At 40.8% G+C, this 23,985-nt stretch overlaps 2 protein-coding genes across 7 annotated transcripts in view; one reads left to right on the top strand and one right to left on the bottom strand.

Annotated features, from left to right (window-relative positions):
• WASF1 (WASP family member 1) overlaps nt 1–16,462 on the bottom strand; it is an 86,216-nt gene extending 69,754 nt beyond the window's left edge. Inside the window, exons 1-2 of one of the 6 annotated variants that reach the window (XM_064649789.1) lie at nt 16,055–16,381; nt 15,248–15,400 (exon numbers count right to left, since the gene is read on the bottom strand). The gene's annotated coding sequence lies outside the window, so the exon portion shown is untranslated. The other 5 variants (XM_064649787.1, XM_064649792.1, XM_064649788.1 and 2 more) reach the window with 5 other exon arrangements.
• Nucleotides 16,463–16,971: 509 nt separating this feature from the next.
• Nucleotides 16,972–23,985, top strand: part of CDC40 (cell division cycle 40) — a 39,129-nt gene continuing 32,115 nt past the window's right edge. Inside the window, exon 1 of the mRNA XM_064649786.1 lies at nt 16,972–17,203. Within this exon, the coding sequence (XP_064505856.1) occupies nt 17,009–17,203 (195 nt within the window). The 5' untranslated portion in view covers nt 16,972–17,008. The remainder of the gene's footprint in view (nt 17,204–23,985) is intronic.

The following is a 23,985-nucleotide window of genomic DNA, read 5'->3' as shown; positions in this document are numbered from 1 at the left end:
TCTATAATGTCATATTTACAATTAAGAATTTAATTTAAAGAATTCACAGAACAGGGTGTCTCCAGTTTGAAACAACTATTTACCAGAATTATTTTCTTCCGAAAAACAGTCCTTATTTCAGAAGAATAAGGACCAGTTACAGCTATGATTTTAGAAAGAACATTCTGTGTCGAATACTCATCGAAATTATTTCTGACAAAAGCCCAACTGATCTGTAAAGGCCAATTTAAAATCTACATAGATGCCTTATTTTCTTACTCTGTTAGTTTAAAACTAAGCATACTGTGATGAAAATGAAAAAGACTACTTCTGTCTTGAAATCAAGAGAAACCTAAGGAATTCCCTCCAGCCACTCAGCTTTACCAGTCTCCTTGTTTTTATAAGAAGTCTGATTCTATTGAAATCAATTGCAAAGACCCCTTGATTTCACACGTGCAGAAATAGATTTGATGGCAATTTTTGGAAAAGTTTGGTATAAATCTGCAATGAATACTTAAGTAGCAATTTGACAACCACTTTTTAAGCAGCACAAATAGAAATTCTGCAGCTTTGTTCCCTGTGTTTCTAATTTGAGCATGCAGGTAAAATTGTGTGAAAAGAACAGAATATTAATTCAAGTAAAACATATTCAGCAAACAAAACCAAAAAGACCTTAGATGAGTACCCAATCCCACATACTATAACACCATACAACTGCAGGGTGCCTTGAATGCAAGAACCATCAGCAGGGACTGCTTAACAAAATTGGTACTGCAAGAATTTCTTGACAATCTACATTCTTACAAGCTATTTCTGAAATTCAATGAGCCTACTTAGAATATTACATCCATATAAAATCCACACTTTTTTCAAAATAGACACAGAGACAGGGTCTCTGCCTCAAGTTCAGTGTCAACAGTGCAAGAATTTTGTACAACATATTGCCTACGTTAGTAACAAAGTTTCAGATTGCATAATGTTCTTAAAACCAGACACTGCTGAGGTTTTGTGCAGGTTGGTAACATAAGGCACTGAAGCCTTATACTCACACTGGCTCTGCAAAACCTTGTGTTGCTATCTCTAAGGAAAAAAGCATCTGCCAGAAGGTAAAATGAAAACCTAATTGATACTCTAAGAATGTAGAATGAACAACAATGGCTAATTATTCTGTTGTAAGATTGTTTGTAAATTCAGGTGTTTTTCTTTCCTTAAATAAGACCCCTATTTAGGATGGATCCACATTTTGTTCCTCTGCATCCTTACTATTTTTGTTACCTTTCTTTGGTTACTTTTCTCCCTTCACTTCTGTTTTCAATCATATTTTCCACTGATTTTATTTGTGTACAGGATTTTATTTCCCAGAAGAAAGGTTATTTTCCTTTCCCTAACTGCTGTTCTCCATTTCTTCTCCAATGTACACATCCTCATGTTAGACATTTCTTCCAAAGCTCCTTCACCTTTCACTTTTTTCCTAAATTGTTTATCTACACACCAGATTTATCTTCCTTCCCCCTTTTCCAGCTCCCAGATTGACTTCCTCCTCCTAGCATGTCTTCCATCATTTCAATCCTCTCCACAGTACATACAATCTATATCTATATATATAAAGCTCTCTATCAACATTCAATACATCATTAAAGAAAACCTTGAGAATTTTACTACCAATTTCAAAAGGGTAGGGGCTTTAAATAATTTAGGAGAAAAATGAGCAGTTTTTAAAGTTAATTTTCCTAAGGGAGAAATCATACAGAAGCCTCCAATGCCCTTCAAACTCAGTAGGCATTTGAAAAAAATCACAAATGCCTTTTTTTTTTCTATTCCATCTGACTCCTCTTTACAGTTTCTTGCTGCACTGCTTCACTCATCTTATCTTAGTGATTAACTTCTGTGCCTTCACAAATAATGCCATCTATTGATCCCATTCATCCATATGTCTTGCAGCTTCATCACACCAGGATGTGATCACACACAACTACGAACACCATCATTCTCATTCCATCCTGAAAGGAACCAAAAAAAACTCTCTCTTTTGCACACATAGAAGACTGACCACAACGGGGCTTCCTCATGTTTGCAGAACTGTTGTCCTCTTGATGTCAGTAAAACAAATTGCTAAGCATGAAGTAGATAGAACACACTTTGAAAACAAAAATAATAAGTGGATTCAGAGTATGACTGACTAGTCTGTGTTCTTGTTTCAGCCTTTCAGGTGAAGGAAAGAGGGCATTTTGTTGATGGCTTTTTAGCTACAAGCTTTCACTTGCCTCTTAGATTGTGATTTGTTTTTTTTCTTCATCAGTAGTCATCTGCTTTCTTCCCAAAGACCTATCACTAAGCTTGGGAAAAGAACTTTGAAATCTTCCCATCCCATTCCCAACCGCAGCTCACCTACGCTAGAAAGCTAAGTAGTTGTGTTAGCACAAGAGGCTCTGGAACCAAATTTTTTCCTCTTGTGACAAAACTGCTTTATCCATAGTCTGTAATTGGAAAGAAAAGGAAAATGACAAGGTTTAGATTCTGACTTTTCACTTTGAAATTTTCTAATAACTACCAATGAAAAAAACCAAATACACTGAGAAGCAAGCAAATACCAAGCTGCCTTTTTCAGGAAGAATAATGTGTTCTCTGTAAGAAGCACTAGTTTACTGAAAGACAGACAGGATTTCAGTTGAACATGTGAACTGGCATATAAGGGAAAAACAAATTGTGAGTAAAGATGTTATTTTGCACACCATCTTAGCAGATTTCAAGAGTGGATTTTATTTTGCTGAATCTGGCTCATTACCAAAAAGCTGTAATACTTTAAAAAATGGTTTCTTAAAACATCTACATAAATTATGTTATAATGGTGATTTAGCAATATCCAGAAATGAGACTATTATTGCAGACAATGACACTCGAGGTTTCCTCTAATTTGGTGGAAGAATTTTTAAGACTCAGTTGGGAACCTGAGCAAATTTCTTTCAGAACGTAACTGCCACCCATGATGCTGAGACTGCTTGTTGTTCTTGTTTGTAATTTTCCTCTGCTTTTCCACATCCTATTTTTCACCTGTTAAATCTCATTTCTAGTTATTGGTTTCATCCAGTCTCAAGACTGGATGAAACCAAACAGGTTTTTTTCCATTTTAGCACTCCAACCTTTAAAATATTTGAAAAACTGATAAGACTCACAACTAGAATAAAAATGGAAAGAAATTCTTTATTACAATTTATTTAGCAATTCAAAAAAAAATTCAAGCAATAACTTTAGTTCACGACTCACTAAAATGATTAAGCTGTTAAAATGATTCAGCCTTCCACATACTCACATTAAGGTGACCCACCAACATAAGCAAGCACAGCTTGACACTAGCTGTAAGAGTTTGTAATACATTTACTTGCCTAGCCTTGTGTATGATATCTACATATCAAAACAAGTCCTGCATGTTATCATTCTACTTGATTATGCAGACAAGACTTACCTCTACCACAAAAAGAGAACAAAGCATTTTATTTACCACCTCACTTAGCAAGGAATGAAAAGGTAAGAACTGTGAACAGTAACTTCTTCCACAACTGAGGATGTTGTCCCTTGCTCAAACTAGATACTACCTTAGCACTGCCATTTTGCAGAAAAGAGAAGACAATGGTGAGATGAGGAAAAAAAAATTAAAATACAAATTAAATGTTTATTAGTGTTCATCTGACACAAAAAGCAGACAAGTACAGTGTAATAAGCAACAACATCTACTAAGAAGAGTTTAAATTATTTTTTAATTATTTTTAATTAGTTTTGCTTACATTTTTTTAATTATTTTTTTTGCTTATTTTTATCTAAAAGCTCAAAAAGTAGAAATCAAAATTTTGTCAATGTCTGTTAAAACATGCTGTCAACCCATGTCACTTTATATTGTTTGGAGTAGAGTTATTTTTAGAAGAATTATATTTAGGACTGAGTTAAACTAACCTATTCACAATGCACACTACTGCTTAATACTTCTGACAGTAGCTGTTGTCTTTCTTTTATGGTCAACTTCGAAAAACCCCATTAAGAAAACTACACTCCTGAGATCAGAGAGTAGAGCTCTAGAAGTTGTTTAATGGCTGAGTGAATGCAACTACTATCTCAAGCACTAATGTGGATTGCAGAGGTCAGCAAGGGCTGAAGTGAAATGTTCACTTCAATTAGTTTCTAATACCTGAAGTTCAAAATGTTCTGACAAAGAGTAACTTATGAATTCCATGAAATATCCATTATATACAACAGAACGTTAAAGTGACTGAGGGCTCTTCAGCTACTAAAAAGCAGCAGTCATACAACATCCATGGAGATCTCTCTCCATGACAGCAGCTGTCAATCTTAAGGGCTTTTAATGGTGCACTGAAGCACAGTGACCCCTTTGGCTCTCTGCAGGGCCACTTTGGGTAGGTATGACAGACCATGGATGGTAAAGTGCTGAGGTGAGAAGGCATTAGATGGCATTCTCTAAGGGAAGCTCATCACTGCCCTTTAGGAAAGCAACACTTTCAGGTATCTTCCTTTCTCCACTGAAAGCAGTGAACCTATCGCCTCACCACATTCCTCATTCTCAGCTGTGTCCTGTGGGTATGGACAGAGGTACAACTGAGCAAGGACAGTCAAACCAAGCCAGTGTTTCTCAAACTGACGTAAACAGATTTTCAGCAGCTTCAAAGGAAAAGGTTTGAAAACTACCAGTTTTAGAAAAAGTTCTATTTACACTCTTATTAGCTGCCTTCATAGCAGTGGAGGCTTGCAGCACACCACCAGATTCAGGAAGAAAAGCTTAAGGATATCAGGCACTGAAAATGGCGGAATAACACACTGACAGGTGTTGAATTTTCTGCTCAAAGGTCCTCCATTGCCCGTAGAAACAGATCACCTTCATAAAATCATGCTCCATTGCAATAAAAAAGCTGACTAAAACAGCACTTACAGAGGTGCCATATTTAGAAGAATGAGAGAAAACAGCATGACTTTAAACTTAATGTGTCCAGGAAAGAACATGATCTTTCTAAGACTGGAGTTCGGGTGAAGGAGAAAAGTTTGTAATCACACATGAAACATGGTTCCACAGTCTAAACATTCTCATTTCCCTATCAAACCATGATATGACAATTACTGGTCACCATAATTTTTATCTGTCCCCAAACAGCACTCAAGACTACTAACATGCTATAAAACAAATTCACAGTATCCAAAATGCATCTAACAACTTCGCTTCACTCAATACTGAAATATCGGGAGGAGTGGAGGTACATAAAAAAAAAAGAAAAAAACACCACCAGTGTTTATTTTGAGGCATACTCAGTTTTTCTATTAAGTATGTTAAGAAAGAGACACCATGACTCCATTTCCACAGACCCAAGTGTGTCAGCTTTCATTTAAAAGATACATTTTTTCACTGCCACATAGATGGCTTTATTCTCACAAAAAAGCAGACAACAAAACCCAAACCAAAACAAAAAAACAAAATTTATGGGTTGTGTCAAGCAACTTTGCTTTACACACCATTTGGTCACATATGACCATACTATTAAAGCCTAGATCTAATAAAACATTTACAATAGATCTGCCTGGACACCTGAAGACAGGTATCTGTTCAGATGTCTGGAAATGAACCAGCACTGCCTCAGCCCCATCATATGCCCACAGCAGTATGGACTGCCTTTCAGAGAAGAACCCTCATTTAAGCTTCTAGACTACCAACATACAGTATGATATGAATCTAAAAAAATCTATGAATGACAGTAAAGACAAGTGAATTTTATATTCCATTCCTCTTCTAGTTTTCACCTGACAGATTTAAACCTATAGGCAATCTTCTTTATTCACTGAAGATGAACACAGCTGCTTACATTCAATCCTTCAAAGAATGAAGGAGTTGCCCCTATTTTCCTCTTAAAAAATGTTGGCCAGGAGACAGAGTACCCATCTTTGATATTAGGTCTGGCCCCTACAAAGCAGAAACATCTTCCTTGGCTTTCTGGAAGTTCAAAGCATGTCTCCCACCTCCCGTGGGGGAAAATGCATATATTAAAAATACATTATAGACAAACACAAATTGGAAAACTATTCACCTTCCCTTTGCTGTTGTTCCACTAAGCACAAAACAATTTGAGATTCACAAGTGCAGAAATAGAGCAAGCATTAGTGTATGACTCAGCAGTTAGGACACACAACACATCCTCCAGATATTACATTTTTTTAAATAGTCATGTCACTTATTAAATCTTATCTCCAAGGCTTGCATAATTCTACCCAAAATTAACACATGCACAACAGTGAGACCACCATGTACCAGTTATAAATTTTCATGAAGAAAGTTAAAAGAAAAACCCCACACCAATCTGAACAACAATATGATTATTATAATTACAATCAAATGTTTCATTGTCTGTTTTAAGTATTCTAAAATGTCTGCATTTTCAAAGGGCTCTAACTCTGTGCATTTTCTTTCTATAAGACTCCAGATATTTCAACATTCCAAAAGTCATACACAATGTATATTTTTCTGAAGTGTTTCTTTTGAATCAAAGTACTGTTCTCACGTACAGGTGAATCAGGCTTCTCCACAATCCTTTCAACAACAATGTCCAAAGGGTTGCTCTTCTTTCAGTGTGAAATCAAAGCCACCTATCATTTTGTCTGCAACTCCAGCTTAGAGGTAGCTGAGTACTCTAAAAATAAAGCTAACAAATGTGTATTAGGACTAAAAAAACATTAACGTCTTGAAAATTAATAAACTGCAAAACTGTATATATGCAAGCTGCAAGTAAAAAAAAACCAAAATAAAACAGATGAGAAGCCTCATGTTGCAAGTCAGACTTTTCAAAAGGTGAGAAATCAATGTTAAAAACCTACAGTGTACATTTGAAAGTTTTGAAACACAAGCTTGTGAATTTATGAAAAAGGATACATAAAACAGGTAGAAAAGAATCTGTTCTTAGAAGTCTTTCTCAGACTACTAGAAGGTTACCATGGAGCAGAGTCCTTAGGTCTCTCTAGGAAACATGCATCAAAAGAAAAACTGACCAAAAAACAGAACATCAACATCCAACACGTTTTATGACTGTATCATATAGTTCTTACGATTTTCTTTTCCAACTGTCTCTATGTTAAAACTATACCCTTAACTCTTTGCTTAATAAAGTTAACCTTTTTTTCTAAAAAGGTTAACTTTATTAAAGTTAAAAAGATTCCTTCTGTAATGACACAGAAGGTTTCAAAGAAAAAATTACTATTAATAAAGAAGCACATTATAATCAAGAATGGACTAGAATATCTACAATCAGCGTATTGTTTGGGATTCCAAAAACCTGAAACACTTGCTTCTTACTACATTCAGGCTCAAAAATCAGATTTGGTAGCCAGCGCTTCATATGCAAGCACTGAGCTAGGGGAAAACACATTTCTGAAAATACTCAGACACAGAAGATGACCCATTTAGATTGTTTCTATACACAAATGGCTTTGCTTTTCAACGTATTCCCAGGAACAACGAAAGACAGAATTAAGGGCTGGTTTTCACGGCAAGAGTCTGAAAGCATTCAAAGCAACATGGATTTTTCTCTATCAAGAAGTTATTCTACACGAAACTTCTTATCAAGTATTACTTTAGGACAACACTAATCATTAAGTGTCTATTTCCTATGGGAACCCTCTAACATCTAGGCAGAGAGCGTGGTGAGTTGCTGTCAGAAGTTCAGAATTAAGAAAAACTTCATGCCACAAAAGTATATACATTTATCAAGATGTCCCATCATTGGGCCACAGCGATCCACCACGAAAACCTCATTACAAGTATTACATGCTATTAAGCAAATCATCAGACACTAAAAGGAATGGTCCACAGGTTTCAAGAGAATAATCTTTTCACAACACTGATCAGATGTCTAATGAATAAGCACATAATAAACTTTTGAGGAACCTATAGTTTACTAGAAGACAATCTATAAATACATTAGTGCGTTAAGAATCTATCAAATATGACAGATCTTAAGAATCAATCCCATTTACCTCAATTGCAATAGTGAGTTTGGTATATAAGGCATCAGGTAAAAACTGAGAAGAAATAAGAGTCCCTTTTCCCCTTTGATGTAATATCACTACTATAATTTTTTTTAACGAATACTACCAGTACTCGTAAAGATTCGAGCCATGAAGCCTGACTCTGAACCTTCCTGAAGATCAGAGAGATGACCATGTAGGAGGAATACAAACCTGTCCAGAGCTTAAAGACATGTACACTTATCATTTGGAAAAAAATAATGTATTTATCAGTAGAGTAGCCACAAGTATGAAATAGAGGTCCAATTCTTCTCTGACGAGAACTGGACCTCTATTTGTCTTATGGTATGAACAAAAATCTTCCTTCTCGCTAATAGAACTTTTTTCATTTTCTAGACTAAGAAATAAAATCTTTTTTATAGTTAGAAGTAGAATGGATAAAAGTCTAGCTAAATCGGCTCGGCACAGATAATCCCTAATATCTGATTTCCATTACTGGACATCATAGCTGGTAGACAATATATTCTTTTTGGACTGAATTGTACAGAACCTCTCCCTGTATCATAGAACTTGCTGAAGGCAGATTTGCTTTATGTTCACTCCCATGGGAAACAAAAACTGTTAACTCCTTTGTAACTCAGGTTTGTTTTGGTTTACCAGACCCCTCATGCTAGCCAGAGCCACAGAATGCATTCTGTTGTCTTGCCTGCAGACACAGACAGCATTGTTTCAAGTGAGTAGTCACATCTGAAGCTTCCATAGTGCAACAGTCTTGAATCTTCATGACTATGGAGTAACATGAGTTCATTCTGCATATGACTGATATGCATATGTATTCTGCCATATAATGCCATTCTTCAGCTGCACTGTAGATCCCTGCAACACCAAACACGTGTTGTATCAGTTCTGATGTGTTTTCACAAGAGCAAATTCGGATTAAACTGCAGTTCCAGAAACTTTCATTACCGCTTCTACAGCACTCTAGGCCACCTATAGCTTCTCCTAAATTAATAGTAAGATAATTTTTCCTCCTGCTGTGAAGATCATCTAATCATAGAACATTTGAGGATGCCCAAGGCAATATCAACCAGAACAGGTTGCTCAGATTATTAAGATGTAACAAATATCACTGTCTTGTATTACCACCGGAGACTAACATTGGCCAGATTGGGTAGCTGGGAGGCAGAGAAGTGAAGTTTTTTCCCCCACACATTACACAATTTTTGTAAAGGCCTTGTTCCTGAAGAGAGGCTTCCAAAGAAAGAGCACCTAGAACAAACTCAACTTATATTTTTAGTTGTGTTCTCAAGCTTACTAAGTTTCACAACTGCACATGGAATCACAATTGGAAAAGTTTGACAATCACAGCCTTCTCCTTTAATATTAACAAAAGGCAGAACCAGCAGAGAGTTAAAAGACCTCTATAAGCATTTCTGCACACACATTCAGTGGCTAGTGGCTGAACAAGATTTAACAAGTTAAGCATTTCCTTTTTTTACTGGAAAGCTGACTCTGCACGCCACTTTTACAAGAGCTGGTTGAACTACTTAAGTTCACACATATTATCAAGTTATAAATGACTTGTGATTTTCCTAATTTTTTTTTTTTAAATTACTTGAAGGCCTGTGTCAAAATCACTACAGAAAGTGCTGGTTTTGTCTTATGACAATGAGAACCTTTTGCAGAAAACTGCTTAACTGGTACAGCTGATCTGTCAGACAATCTATGTGAACCCACATCACCATTCTGAATGTGCCTGGAAGGTAAAAGATCCTCAAACCATGAACAGTGTCATGTTGTAGAAACATATCTGACAACTTTGATTTTGGCTACTCCATAGCCATTACATCAGAATTGACAACTGGGTGCTGCTGGACCAGCCACTTCAATATAATATTTAGCATAAATATGACCAGTAAAGTACCTTAGTGTCAAACGCTCTTCCAGTTTTCCATAACCTACGCACCTATTATTCAGGGCAGATACTAGAGAAAAGGGTTAGTCTGAAAGATGACTCCACCTCCAGAAAGGACCCTCATAAGCTTGCTGGACTGGCCTAAGACAGTTTCCTTTCATACATCAATTTACATTCATTATTTGTGTTTAAACTTGCCATCACCATGCTACAAGCCATTTCCATATTCAATCTACTGATGTAAGAATTTCTCTCAATATCTCCATTTCAGACTGCTTCATTTTGTGTAAAACAGTTCATTACACCAAACAGCCAGAAAATTACTCCAAAGCCCAGAAATTACAACATTTATTTCAGCTATAGAAACCCGAGAATACCTAACTGCAATGAATATGAATTTATTTGAGCAGTCATCTCTGATGAGAAAGAACAAAGTTCAAATTACTGGTTTGAAAGAAATAAAGTAAGGACTTTAAGCTGATTCTGCGTATTCAAGAGAATTAGTCTCAGTGAATGACAGACAGACATATGGATACATACATATATGGAAAGACGTACAGGTACGTTCAGGGGATGCACAAAAATCATATGGCTCCAATAAATTGCCTTTTACTGATTGCAGTGGTTTTGCTCTTACACTTGCTATTGGAGAGTATAAAGTCGTGTATTTTATAGTTTCCCACTCCTCACTTCTTTGATCTGTCTTTCATTTCATTGGGTAGATAATTCCAATCTTCTCATTCCCTTGAAAAACTCTGGCATATCCATTGTATCAAACTCTCTACAACGCTGTGATTTATCTCTTTTAAACTAACAGTTAATAACACATTTTAAATAACAGATAAGAACTAATGAATTTGTACACAATGGTACTTCCTTCTCTGTGTTTTTTTCCCCACATCTGATTACAGCTATAAATTAGGTAACACTACCTTAGCATACTGCAATAATGCTTAATTTTTTTTTTTGTTATATTAATATTGTTAATTTAGGAACTCTTAAGACATATAAATGGTATCTTATTTTCTGCTTCCAAAACACACTGTTTTGCATATACCAAGAAGTAGTTTTACCTGTCACCCTGTTGTCCTTCCACACAGCTCGCTTAGATTTCTCAAGTGATCTTTCCAGTATTTCTGAATTTGATTAAATGGTTTTGAATCCTCAGTAAATAATTCCACTTCATAAATCAAATTCTACAAATGATTAATAGAAAATACTGAACAGCTCCTGATTTTAAGACAAAACATTAAGCCTTCTCTCAGAGATTTTTGTGATCCGTGAAAGTAGTTTACCTTTCACATCATGGCTTCTTTATTTAATAGCCTGGTTTGAGGAACCTTTGATTATACCTTTCAAAAGTATATTCAAATTAGAATTATATTCAAATTTAATCTGCTACGCTATTACTGCAATCAAAACCCCTGGCAGATTAGTGAGGCACAATGGTCACTACAGAAGCAGTACTAACTACATCAGTAGTACTAGTTAGTACTACTGAGTCTACCATCAGTCTTTGCCGTCATCACATACTTCTATCTACAGGCAGTTGTGATTGAAAAGGGTGAGAATTACAGGTGCACGTTTTTCCATTAAGAGCACCCAATAATTTTTAGACCTGTTCCCCATGCAAGGTTTATGAGATCACTTGCAAAGTATTTGCTGGAAGCTCTCCTTCAGTAACTTAAAATCTATTGACCAATTTTCTACCAAACTGGACTGAAGTACATTGAGGTTCTCCAAATTTGTGAGAACAAGAGCCAAATAAAAACAAACACCCTATTAATACTCGCAGAAAACGAATTCAGCTTACCACAGAGCAGGAAGAAAGGAGAAAAGACAGTACAAATGCCCTAGTTGTAATAAAAATGCTTCAACAGAATTTAATGACTTCTATTGTATGCCAAAAAACCCACATCTGGCTTTAGAATAGATTCCTGTTTTTTAATAAGTTTCAAGTGTCATACTGTAAGGGCCTTTATAATAATTTATTTCTGCATGGAGTCTGCTGTCAGAAGACTAAATTCATGTTGTAACCATAGCATCTAACTAAAAAGTCAACCAACAGAAAGGTATAAAGTCATTGAAAATTATTCATTATTTCTGCTCTTTGTTAAGTGCTTTGTTAAAACATAACTACATTTGTTATTCTGTAGTTCTTTGTGTGTATAATGTAATTTATCACACCAACAGACTAGCATAAGTAAGCTATTTATTTAGCTTCCCACCCTCCCAAAAATATAGGCACATAATATATTTTCAGAAACGTATACACTTTTGATGGCATTTTCTGTTCTTTAACGGATAAAAAAATATTTTTAGAGAATTAAGAAACCCAATATTAAAGATATGATAATTTATAATTATGATAATTACATTTATATTCCTGAAAGTCTATAATTAGTTTTGCTGCCTGTCCAACCCATCATTTGTTCAGCTTGTGTTATAAGACACAGTTCACAGCACTGCCTAAGCACTTGAGTAGTTTGAAGAGGCTGCACAGCTTCCATCCTCTAGGGAAGAAGTGGTTCTGCAAAAAAATTGCTTTGTTTGCAGTCATCTGAAATAAGTACCACAGTCTAAGTTGCTTCAGTCTTATCTTGTATGTTTCTCTCTGTGAAACCACACCTTGTAAACATGAAATATATAGCCTGTAATCTGTGTCAGACGACCTCAAGATCCCTCCCAAAAAACCTAAAGAGACTGATTCACAGATGTACTGGAACACAGAACTCTTATTGCAATCTGGCGCCTTGGTATCTTTCAGAATCCGGGACATAGTCCAAAAACACAAAAACTGGAAAAGAGGTACTATCACCCTTACAGCAGTCAGAGGCTCCAAAGCGGTAGAAAAAGCAGAACAGGAGTTACAAAAGGTGCTTCACTCTCCAAAGCAGCTAAACCAGAATACATTAAGATGCGTCAGACACACAGGCAAGGTGGTTATAAAAAGGCCCAATCCAAATGCAGTAACAGTAACCTGATAAGACTTCCATCATGATAGCTTTTCTCAGCAGCCAAAAGTATATGAACAAAAGAAAAAAAACCCTTTTCTTTCAAACACTGTATTTCCCACAGACAACAGACCCTCATATTTTAGTTCAATCCTCTGCCTGAAAAGTTATCACGCTTTTTTTTTTTTTACCCTTTCCTCAAAACTGCAGACTTACAGTTCTTGTGGATGAGAAATGAGTGTATCTGCAAGTGGGCTGATAGCAATTTAAGACTGTAAAAAAACATATATAGAGAAAAAAATAGAATAAGCAGGATTATACGCATCATTTTCTGTGGGGAAGAAAAACCAAGGGAAAACACAGGGTGTGAGATAAAGCACCTCCATCCTGGAAAGCAACAAAAAAAGAGCTATGAAAGAGCAAGTAAAGGGAAAAGAAAGTAGGACAAAATATATCAAAAGCAGAGGGAAATAGATTTCATTATCAACTACAGGGAAGAAAGAGACTGTTGTGAAGGAAAATCTGTGAAATGTTGAGTTAAAACTTAATATATTTAAGCCCAGACTGTTAAGGAAATCAATCTCATACAGGAAGTTTGGGACAGGGAGAGGTGTTTGGTGAGTGTTCCTCTACTTGGAAACTGGTTGAATCCATCCAAATTTGACAGAGAAGTAGAATTCTCAAAGACAACTATTTAAGCAAATGATAAGTTCATGAAATCAAGATGCTATAGATGCTATGAGTGTCCAGGGGAAAAGGCACGGTAATACTTGGTATAGTATTTACCATTGGGAGTCATAACAAACAGGAGCCAAAAAGGCCCTCTTTATATGCAAAAGTGCTGTACAAAGTGGGATGCTTTTATCTTCCTTTGGAAAATCAAAGCAAGAGAAAGAAAATGACTGCAAGGAAAAACAGCAGTGAAGAAGCTGGATGGAAAGCAAAGCCAAGTAACCCAAACCACCTTTCACCTACTACTTCAGTCTGCATTCAAAACCAGCAGCATCCAACGCATAACATAATACGTTTTGTGGAACCCAATTAAAAGAGAACATACAGCATACAGTAATCATACACACATACAGTAATAAATGAGCAGACCTTTTTAAAAAATCTTGTGGTTTCTTTTACACCCTTCTTGAAATCACGAATATGCAGTTAACAGTCAATGTGTTAACATATCTCTCCACAAATGACCAGCAGCAATTTCTCAGCTTTTCTGACAAAACCAGATTTTAGATAACTATGTATATTATCCACCTACACTTTTCAAGTGTAGTCAAGTCAGTTTTTCAAACCCAAAAGCGACACCAGCACGCTTGCTGAAAATTAATCTTTGCTATCTTTGCTACCATTTAAGCAACACGAAACTTCAGTCAGTATCCCACTGAATGCCTTCACATGTGTTTGCTTACATACTAGCCTGATGGTACCAGACATGCAACTAATTTAAACCAGTAAGTGATTTTCATAAGTTCTACAATGAAAGCATCTAGAATCCCAGATGATTACAGTACTGCCAAGCAATCTAGAGTGTTTGGACAAAACACAGGTGAACAGACTTAAGCAAACTACCAAATCTGTATGAATTAAAAATTTAAAATTCAAGTATAACAAAGCAGAATTAGTTTAATGATTTTCAACACAGTTCTCCAGACAGAATATCACAGACTGGTTGCAGAAATAGATCTCGAAATTTTTCACTTTTCGGGAGGCACACCTCTGAACTTCAGAAAACACCCAGGATCTGCATACCAAGGGAAAAAGGAATGCAGTCATATGGAATCAGTTAACAATTACTGCCAATAAACAAACTGACTGCAGTGGAAGAACCACTTTTGATATTAATAAGCAGTGATTCATTTGAAGCATCATATAGCTTTCCTTACTTAGGGATTCATCATCCATAGATTTAAGATGAAAAAGTCAACTCATTACCATATGAAATGTTAGTAGAATGTAGTATATGGCAGCTGTTGGAGATGCAAACAAAAGGTCTCAGTGCTGAAAATGTGAGACTTTTACCTAAAATCCCAATTCTAGCATACAAAGAAGAGGCATGCTTGTGTTTAATAGAACAGATCTAAACGTAGCACCTTGCTCCACTCCATGCTATAAACACTTTCTATACGTCCTCTACGTTTACTTTATCTTAAAAAAAAAAATAAAATCTAAGTGGTTATCTTCTCAAGCTAAGGAAACAAATGCTTCAAACCGTAACTGCTGAAAAGGGTGGAAAAATCAAACTAGAGCATTTAATCAGATTAAATGCCACTGTGTCACAATTAGATGTCACTGTGTGCTCACTTTAATTCTGAAAGCACATGCAGCTCCAAGGGAAGTCATGGCAATGTACCGCTCCAGGTGCAAGCGCGTGCAATGCACGCACCTGGCGATACACCCAGCTCTCGGTCAGCGCTCTGTATTTCCCATTCATCCTGTCCGCGGGCGCACAGGAAGGCGTTTTGGAGCGGGCTGGGAGAAGTTGGAACCTACGTGCTTCTCCTCGCTCCCGGCCATCCCCCGCGATCTCCGAGCGCGCCTAACAATGGTAGCAGTGTTCCAGCGAGCAGCTCTGCCCCGGGATGGGGTCGAATCCCGCTCCGGTCCGCTCCGGCCGGCGAGCCCGCCGCCCGCCCGCCCCCCTGCCCCGCCAGCCCCGGTGCCCGCGGCGGGGCCGCGTCCCCCGGGAGGGCAGGGAAGGGGGCGCCGCTCCCCGCACCTGGCGGCGGTGACGTCACCCGGCCCCCCGCCCGCCGCTGACCCCGGCCCCGACCGCCGCACCTTCCCCGCGGGGCGATCCTGCCGGGCGCGGGCACACGGGGAGACCAGGACAGGGAGAGGGGCAGGGACAGGGAAGCCCCGCGCTCCGGCACAAGTGCGGCCCCCTCCCCTCCTCCGCCTCGCAACACGCCCCTCTCCTGCCGCTGCCCGCGGGGGCGGCAGGGAGACGGGCGAGAGGGGCTCCGCGACGTGCTCTCCCTACTTCCTTCCCTTCCTCCCTCCCTCCCTGCCGCCGCCGCCCCCCGCGCGGGCGCGGACAAAGGGGAGGGGGCCAACACCTGGCTAGCGCCGGTCCCTTTGTGGGGCAGGCGCGACCCGCACTCCCGCCGGGGATGGGGAGCGGGGACCGGTCCCTCCCGCCCGCCCCGGGCACCGCGAGGGGAGGAGGGAGCGGGGGCTGGGGGGCACTTACTCGCCTGCCCTCGCCTCGCACCTTCACGCCGCTCGCCCTCAGCCTCAGCCCCTCCCTCCGCGGCCGCGGGGGAGCTGGAAGTTCACGCGGCGCCGGCCATTCCCGGCTGGCGGCCCCGGGTGCGGGGGGCGGCGGCGGCGGGCGTGGAGCGTCCCCGGCGGCTTCACAATAGACACCGGGCAGCGCGCGCGTGTCCCCGTGTGTGTGTGTGCGTGTGTGTGTGTGCGCGCGCGAGGGGCGGGGCCTCGCCCGGCGCGCCGAGCCGGGAGGGGGGGGAGCGCTGTTTACCCGGCGGCCGAACCCGGCCGCCCCCCCCACCGCCCGATGCTCGGGCTGGTCCACGCGCCACCGCCCCCCACCCTGCGGGCGGGCAGGTGGTACAGTCCGGCCCGCCGGGCTCCCTCTCCCCGGTCGAGGAGGCGGGGCCCCGCCGCTGTGACGTAACCAAAGCCGGGTGCCGACAGCCAATCGGCGCCGGGGGGCGGGGCTCCCCGGGGCACGGCGCGGGGCAGAGGCGGCGGGAGCGCGAGGGTCCTGTGTTGCCGGGCTCCTCGCCCCGCCGGGCTATGCTGGAGAGGCGGCGAAAATCCTTTGTGTGCGGAAGGAGGCGGGAGCTCTCCCTAGGCTCTTGAACGTTTTCCCTTGCTGCCACGCAGAGCGCATATGAGCGCTGGGGGGAAAGCCCCCAAGGGGCGCGCCGCGTTGCATGCTGGAGCTTGTAGTCCCACCTGAGAGTCCTGAAAGGTTAAACACTATCAGCAGCCAAAGGGGTCGATCCCCCCTCGAACGGCTGTATATCCCGTAAAGATAAACTATTTTTAAGAGAGTGTTTTCCATTTTAATGACCCACATTTTTAATGCGCAGCCACAGCCCGCTCGTTCTGCGGGGGAAGGGAAGCGGCGAGCCCTGCGGAGCTGCCAGGACCTGCCCGTCCCGTCATCCTCCGCGCTAAGATGTCGGCGGCGATCGCCGCGCTCGCCTCCTACGGCGGCTCCGACTCGGAGCCTGACTCGGAGCCCGAGGCTGAGGGCGGCTCCCAGGGCTCCGCCGCCGTGCTCGCCAGCCGCGACGCCGTGCTGCACCTCTGCCCGCCGCCCGCCGCGCCCCCGGCCCTGCCCGTCGATGCGGCCCCGGAAGTAGCCGTGAAGGTAGGCGTCCCTCTGGGCCCGGGGCTCCCGCCCGCCCGGCACTGGGTCCGTACCGCCGGCCTTGGGACACTCCTGGGGACAGCACTGGGGCAGCCCTGAGCCGGGAAAGCGGGGCGGGAGGGGCGCGGGACTGGCGGGGGTGCGGTGCCGCTGCCTGGCCTTGCCCTGCCCTGGGGTGCGGGGCCGGAGCTGTGGAGGGAGGGCGCGTGTCAGGGACTCCGGCGGATCCCAGCCGTGGGGATTAAACTTATTAAAGTGTGCTATCTCCATCTCAGAGTGTACCTTGATTGCAGTTTCTTAGATACTCTTGTCCGCTGTTCCCTGAGTTAAGATGTTTTCCTGTGTGGTTTTCCTGGTTGATGAGGTGAAGTGGATATTTGATAGGCCGAGTGCAACTGAATCCTGTTCTAAAGGGCAGCCTGAAATCTGATTAGTGTTTCTGTTTTTCTTTTCAGTCTCGTTTGGCAAACCTTAATTTTCTAAGTTCATTAGCACATTGACTCACTTATGTGATTCCAGAAAGGGGGGGGGAGGTGCTGGTTTGGCTTTGGGATTTTAGTACTGGCAACTCATGGCTAGGCTTCGCGAACGAAGGTTTGGGAAGGACTCTACCCACATTTGCTACAAGCGCGCTGGTGGCTAAAGAGGCCAGTGCGAGATAGATGAGTCCGGTTGCAAAAGCACAGCAGAAAGACTCCTTGGATGGTATCGGCAAGACACAATTCTTTCTGCGTTGTCTTTTCTCCTCGAGAGTGATCTTGTCTGCATACTCAAAAGAAGCAGCAGTGTTATAGATAGTGTGGCTCTAGACCCCTCTGGACAATTGGAGGCCAGAGTAGACCAGTGATGAAGATCAATATGGCCAAGGCTGAGATGTTGTTTCAGGGAGTCCTTGTATCTTCTCTTCGGGCTCCTCTCTTGCGGCAGCCAGTGGCAAGTTCACCATAAAGCAAGATCTTAGGGAGGCGGTGGTCCTTCATCCTTGAGACGTGCCCTGCCCATCGCAGCTGTGTTCTCGGCAACATGGCCTCAATACTTGTGACTGCTGCTTGTTCTAGAACAGACGTATTAGTGACATAATCTGACCAGTGGATGTTTAGGATTGTACGGAAACAGCGTCGATGGAAGCGTTCTAGGGACGCAGGTGGTGGCGGTAGATGACCCATGATTCGGATCCATGTAAGAGAGTTCACAGTACAATGGCTCTGTAAACACTGATCTTGGTGCTTTTCTTCAAGTGTTTATTTCACCAAACTCTTTTATGGAGTTTTCCGAAAGCACTATATGCCTTTGCTAACCTGTTGTCTATCTCCATCAGTCTTACCATCTGAGGAGATGAGGCTACCTAGGTAATTAAACTGCTGGACTGATTTGAGCTCTGATTGGCCAATGGTGATATGGGGATGATGGAAGACTTCCTGAGGTGTCAGTTGATAGAGAACTTCAGTCTTCTTTAAGCTGACTTCCAGCCCAAAAAGCTCAGCAGCCTCTGCAAAGCAGGATGTTAGACGCTGCAGAGCTGCTTCTGTGTGGGCGACAAGGGCGGCGTCATCAGCATAAAGCAGCTCCCGGACAAGATGGTTTAAGGTCTTAGTGTGGGCCTTCAGTCACCTTAGGTCGAAAAGGCTTCCTTCGGTACAATATTGAATGTAGATACCATCTTGATCATCAAGGTCTGCCGAGGCCCTTTGGAGCATCATGCTGAAAAAGACTGTGAATAGGGTTGGTGCAAGAACGCAGCCTTGTTTCACACCGTTGGTAATTAGAAAGGGCTCAGAAAGTGCATTGCCATATGCATCTGACTTGGCCGTGCTGATCCTCATGAAGTCAGATGATCATTTTAAGGAACTTTGGGGGACATCCTAAGCGTTCCAAAATCTGCCACAGACCTTTTCTGCTCACAGTATCAAAAGCCTTGGTGAGATCAACAAAGGTTACATAGAGACCTTTTTTCTGTTCCCTACACTTCTCTTGCAGTTGTCTGAGAACAAATACCATGTCTATGGTACTCCTGTTGGCTCTGAAAATACTGGCAACTAATATCTAATCAAAAGCAAGCATCTCACCATGATGACTGTCACTATGTTATTGTGTTGCTCCTAGTTGTTCTGAGAAGTTTCCTACTTTGTGGCCAAGGGGTGGATGGAATCTTTCACTTTGTGGTCATTAGTTAATTCATACACTGCTACAACTGATCATATTTGTGTGTATATGTTATATTGTATATAGTGACTATTTTTTCATCCCTTAGAGTCTTGGCAATCTGACTTCTTGAATTGCAGTGTCTGGCAGGTTGTCTTGTAGAAGCTTCAAAAGGAAAGCTAATTAACAGCCGTAATATTGCCTGAATGTGAATGATTACAAGTTGCAAGTAGCATTGTCTGTGCTTTTCACCACTCTTAGGGCTGTAGCTATGGGTTTTCCCTGTGCCGTGCAGCAGAAGGGTTTATGTAGTTGTTCAGTGGCTGACATCAGGGAAGTGATCTGAATTGTAAAAAAACTCCAAAACTTTAGCGGCGTTATTTGTCCTTGGATCCATTCCTTGATCTTGTTTGCACAAATGCAGTGCCAGCACAGTGAAATCTCTAGTGCCAGTGCAGAAACAAGCAGCTGGAAGAAAAAGTTGGATGGCAGCAGCACGTTCAGTTCAAAGCTATTTGCTGGGCTGTGCCCTGGAAGGGGTGTCCACCAGCACATCTAGGACTGCCTCTGTGTCAGACATAATGCTAACTAAGATAAAAAGGGAGTGAGGTTTCTGAGTATCAAAATGCTCTATTAAAATGACTATAATTTTGATTTGAGATCACAGATGAGGTACATATAACTGAGAAGAGCAACAATGTCAAGCTAAGGCTTTCAGAACATACCATTCTGCAGCTTCTTTTAGCACCACAACCTTCTTTGAGGAGTAACAGATAATTTTTTTTTTTTTTTTAGTGATATTAGGCTTTCTTTTTGGGTTCAAGAAGTAAGTACAGGTCTCGTAGACAACACGTTCTCAACACCTTCCAGGTCTAAAAATCATAACATCCCACCCATCAGTGGAAGCTTACCAGTCACCTCCTCAGGAATTTGCCCCAATTCTTTAGAATTAGAAAGCCCTTACTAAACAAATGTGAAATACATGATGTTTGAGTGTAAGTCACAAATGTTCTTTAAGTACAGCCCTGGAAAAATGGCAAGCTGAGCGAGTAGGAAAGCGAAGTTACAGTTCATTAGTATCACTTCACTTGTGCAAATATTGTTTTGACATGAGTAAGGATCAGTTACTCTTAGGAGCGTGGATATGTTTTGTACAAAGGACCAGGAATGGATAAGCAAAGATGATGGTAAGAAGGGAGGTTACAAGGGTTAGTCATACAATAAATATAAACAACGGCTGCACACAAGTGCATTTTTGGCAGTTGAGAATGCAAATCTTAAGTGGTTGGTGTTCTGCATCCTAGTTCTAATTGTAGAATTTTGGCCTGTTAACTGGCAGAGACATTAGACTTACATGTACTTTAAAGAGGAGTAGGTCCTCACTCTCTTTATTAGCGAGGCATAGTTGTTAGCACATTCAGCTAACACCATTAGAGTTACTTAACTGTGCATAGCAAATACAGCCCTGAGATGTATTTTGTTATTCTGTAAGAAATCTGCTGAGTCCTTGCCTCAAAGTACATCATAGTTATATAAAATCATATTTCTGTGAAAATAATTCTTCTATAATTGAAAGCTGTACTAAAGATTTCTAACTGTCTTTTAAAAGTGTGAGGGGATGACTTTTGCTAAACTCTCTTCTTACAGTCTGCTTGTTAAAATAGGCTTATTGTTGATCTTGATGTTAAATTACTCATAATAGATAACATTGACTTATAATTATTGGTTACTCCAAGCTAGTAATCCTACTTCTTTCATTATAAGTTGGAAAACCAACTAGATGGAAATTGCATGTTTCTGCTACTGTTTTTAGCACCACTAAATTGCTGAAAACGTTACAGCACCTGGGGGAAGGCAACAGAGGATGAAAAGGTGTGCTTCTGGTCCCTTCATACAGAAAAGGATACATTGTAACTGATACTGTTCAGAGAAGGGCAACAGGGCTGAAGAGGTGTCTTGCTTCTGTATGAGGAATTACTGAGGAGGCCAAAACTGAGAAAGAGATGACTGAGGTGAAAAGTATTGACAGGGACCTACAAAGTCATTAAATGGCATGGAGAGGGGGTTGAGTACTCACTGTACAGCAACTGTAAGCTAACTAGTACGAGCTAGGTTCAAAACAAACAAAAGGATACAACTCTTCACGCAACATGTAGTAGGGCTTATTCCCATGCCAGGAAGTACTGGGTGTGCAAGAAGTTTGCACTGTTACAAAGATAGTCTGGTCCTCCTGCAAAATGTCAGGAATCCCAACAAAACAGTTTAGCATATGCTTCTCTTGCTGGTTTATTTTTATTCTGTTGAAGGTAGTGGGGTGGTTGTTTATTGTTAAGAGTAAAAGCTGATGACAGCCATATCTTAATGTTGGAGCTTCACTGCAAATGCTGTTTGTCTCTAGGTAATAAATTTGAAAATCTTTAGGATGAGATAATGTGTATTTGACAGCCCAAGTGGTTGATGCAAGAATTGGCGAGTGACAAACTGCTTAAGCCTCCGTGGCTCATGGGATGTGGTCTTAATTTACCACATTTTAATTTCATTGATAATTAAAACTAATTAAATATTATGCAAAGCAGTCTGCCCTTTTTAGCTGTTTGACTAATTAGTAATGAATTTACCTGGGGAGAATGGAACATGGGAGGTTTATTATCTGAAATGTCCAGAAAAAAAAGAAAAAACCCCAACATAGACATCAAAACTCTCTGCTTGCATGAGATGAAATGGGAAAGCGTAATCAACATTATAGTCATTCTAAGGAACAGAATTACCATCCAGTGTTGCAGTATGTACTGCAGCTTGGGTTTTTTTATTTAAGGCTTTACTTTGTTGCCTATTACAGGGATTTCGCTTCTGTTTAATTAAAAAAATTTTGTCTTGCCTACATATTGTATGTCTTTCTGTATGTCTTGCATATAGAAAGAAACTTCTAGCAAGCTTTTTTCGAGTGAATTTATTATTGAACTATTTTGTAGTCTGTAAATCAAGTACTTTTCACAGAAAGTAACAGTATTTGTTTATGGCATTCAGGTAGGGTTTTTCTGAAGAAAAACAAGACTGTGGCATGTTTAAGAAACCTGTTAAGAATGAAAGTTAATGTGATTTACTGTATTTGTAGTCTAAAATCCCATCTATTTTCTGTGCTCTTTCTTAAGTGGCAGAAGGGCCCTTATACTGGGGCTAAAGGAGCATGCCTTTGAAGGAGCTAGACATTCTGTGATCTCTGGGGAGTCGTAATGAAGCACCTGCTTGTCTACACTTAGCATCGAAAGCTTCTTTCTGTCTCAAGATAGATTCCTTAAGCAATGCTAATACTCCAGAGTACAGCCTTGAGTGCCATTCCCTTATAACAGTGTGATGCTGTGTTGTAGAACAAAAGAGGCAAAAGGAGAGCATTTTGGTATCAAGAATTTTTTTACCTCATCAAATCATATCTGAACTGTAAATCAGCCTTATACTGCAAGTAGACTATATATTAAAAAAAAAAAAAACCAGCAACAAAAAACAACAACACAACCAACACACTAAATAGTTTGGTGATATGGCATCATCTACCTCTTTTTGCCTTGTATCAGGAGTGATACTTGCATCTGTCTGGACAGACACTCAACTAACCAAACTTCAGTGGATCCATGGACTGAGCAATTTCTGCAAAATTGTATAATCTGAATCTGTTCTAGGCTGAATTAGGGTCAATTTAAACCTTTGATCATTCTTGATTTTTCTCCTTTGGATCCTTTTCAGTAGCACATGCCTTACCTGATATGTGGTGCCCATTGTGGCTACTGTATTTCAGTGGGGTGCTTGTTACCAGTGTGAGAAAAGCAGAGAGGTCACACATAGAGCTGAAGTTTGCAGCTCCATTGTATTATGTCTTTCAAGACAGCCATATTCAGTAAAATATAACTTCCTAACACCTTCATTCTTCTCTCGCAGGTTATACGTGGTGTACCACCTTTAATGATATTACAGAATGCCATTAAGACCATATTTACACAATTTCTGAGTGGCAGCAAACACAAGCTGCTTTTCTGCCAGTCCTACAGCTGAACTTTTATCTTTCTCTGGGGGAACACTGTATCTGTTTAAGTTGACAGCTCTTTGACTCCTCTTTTGATGATTCCTGTGCCTTTGAGGGTGGAAAGTGATCTAGGGTAATATTTGGCCCATCACTGAATTCACAGATGCCCTCCTCTTTCAGCTGAGCTGCTGATCATCTTCCATCCCACAGAGCCACTTGTCACACTTGGCACATAAGCTACATGATGAATTGCTCACCTTAGGCTTTTAGATAAATCAAGATATTTGTGTGACGAAAGGAAAAGCTACAGCACTGTAGAGAGACGAGATGCCTTAGATACCTTATCTCAGTCACAGCTCTGCCAGACTGCTGCTCCTGTGATCCCTTCCCTGTGAACTGTAGCTATGGCAAATGCATCTAGAATGCATGCAGTTAAGGCTGTTGCGAGCATAAAGGACAGAGTCCTAAGACCTGTATTTACCTTTTTTGCTTTCTGGGTCTTAAAAAGATGAGTTCTGCTGAAATAGTCTTCTGGCAATGCATGCAGTTGTACCCGGAGATCTGCACCATGTGCAGAGGTTGCTGATGAGTTCTTTTCTCTCATTAAAAAAAAAAAAAAAAA

This window comes from Pseudopipra pipra, chromosome 3 (genome assembly GCF_036250125.1).
Source record: "Pseudopipra pipra isolate bDixPip1 chromosome 3, bDixPip1.hap1, whole genome shotgun sequence".
Taxonomy (NCBI): Eukaryota; Metazoa; Chordata; class Aves; order Passeriformes; family Pipridae; genus Pseudopipra; species Pseudopipra pipra.
Note: the sequence above shows the minus strand (reverse complement) of the source record. Positions and strands in the feature narration are given on the sequence as shown.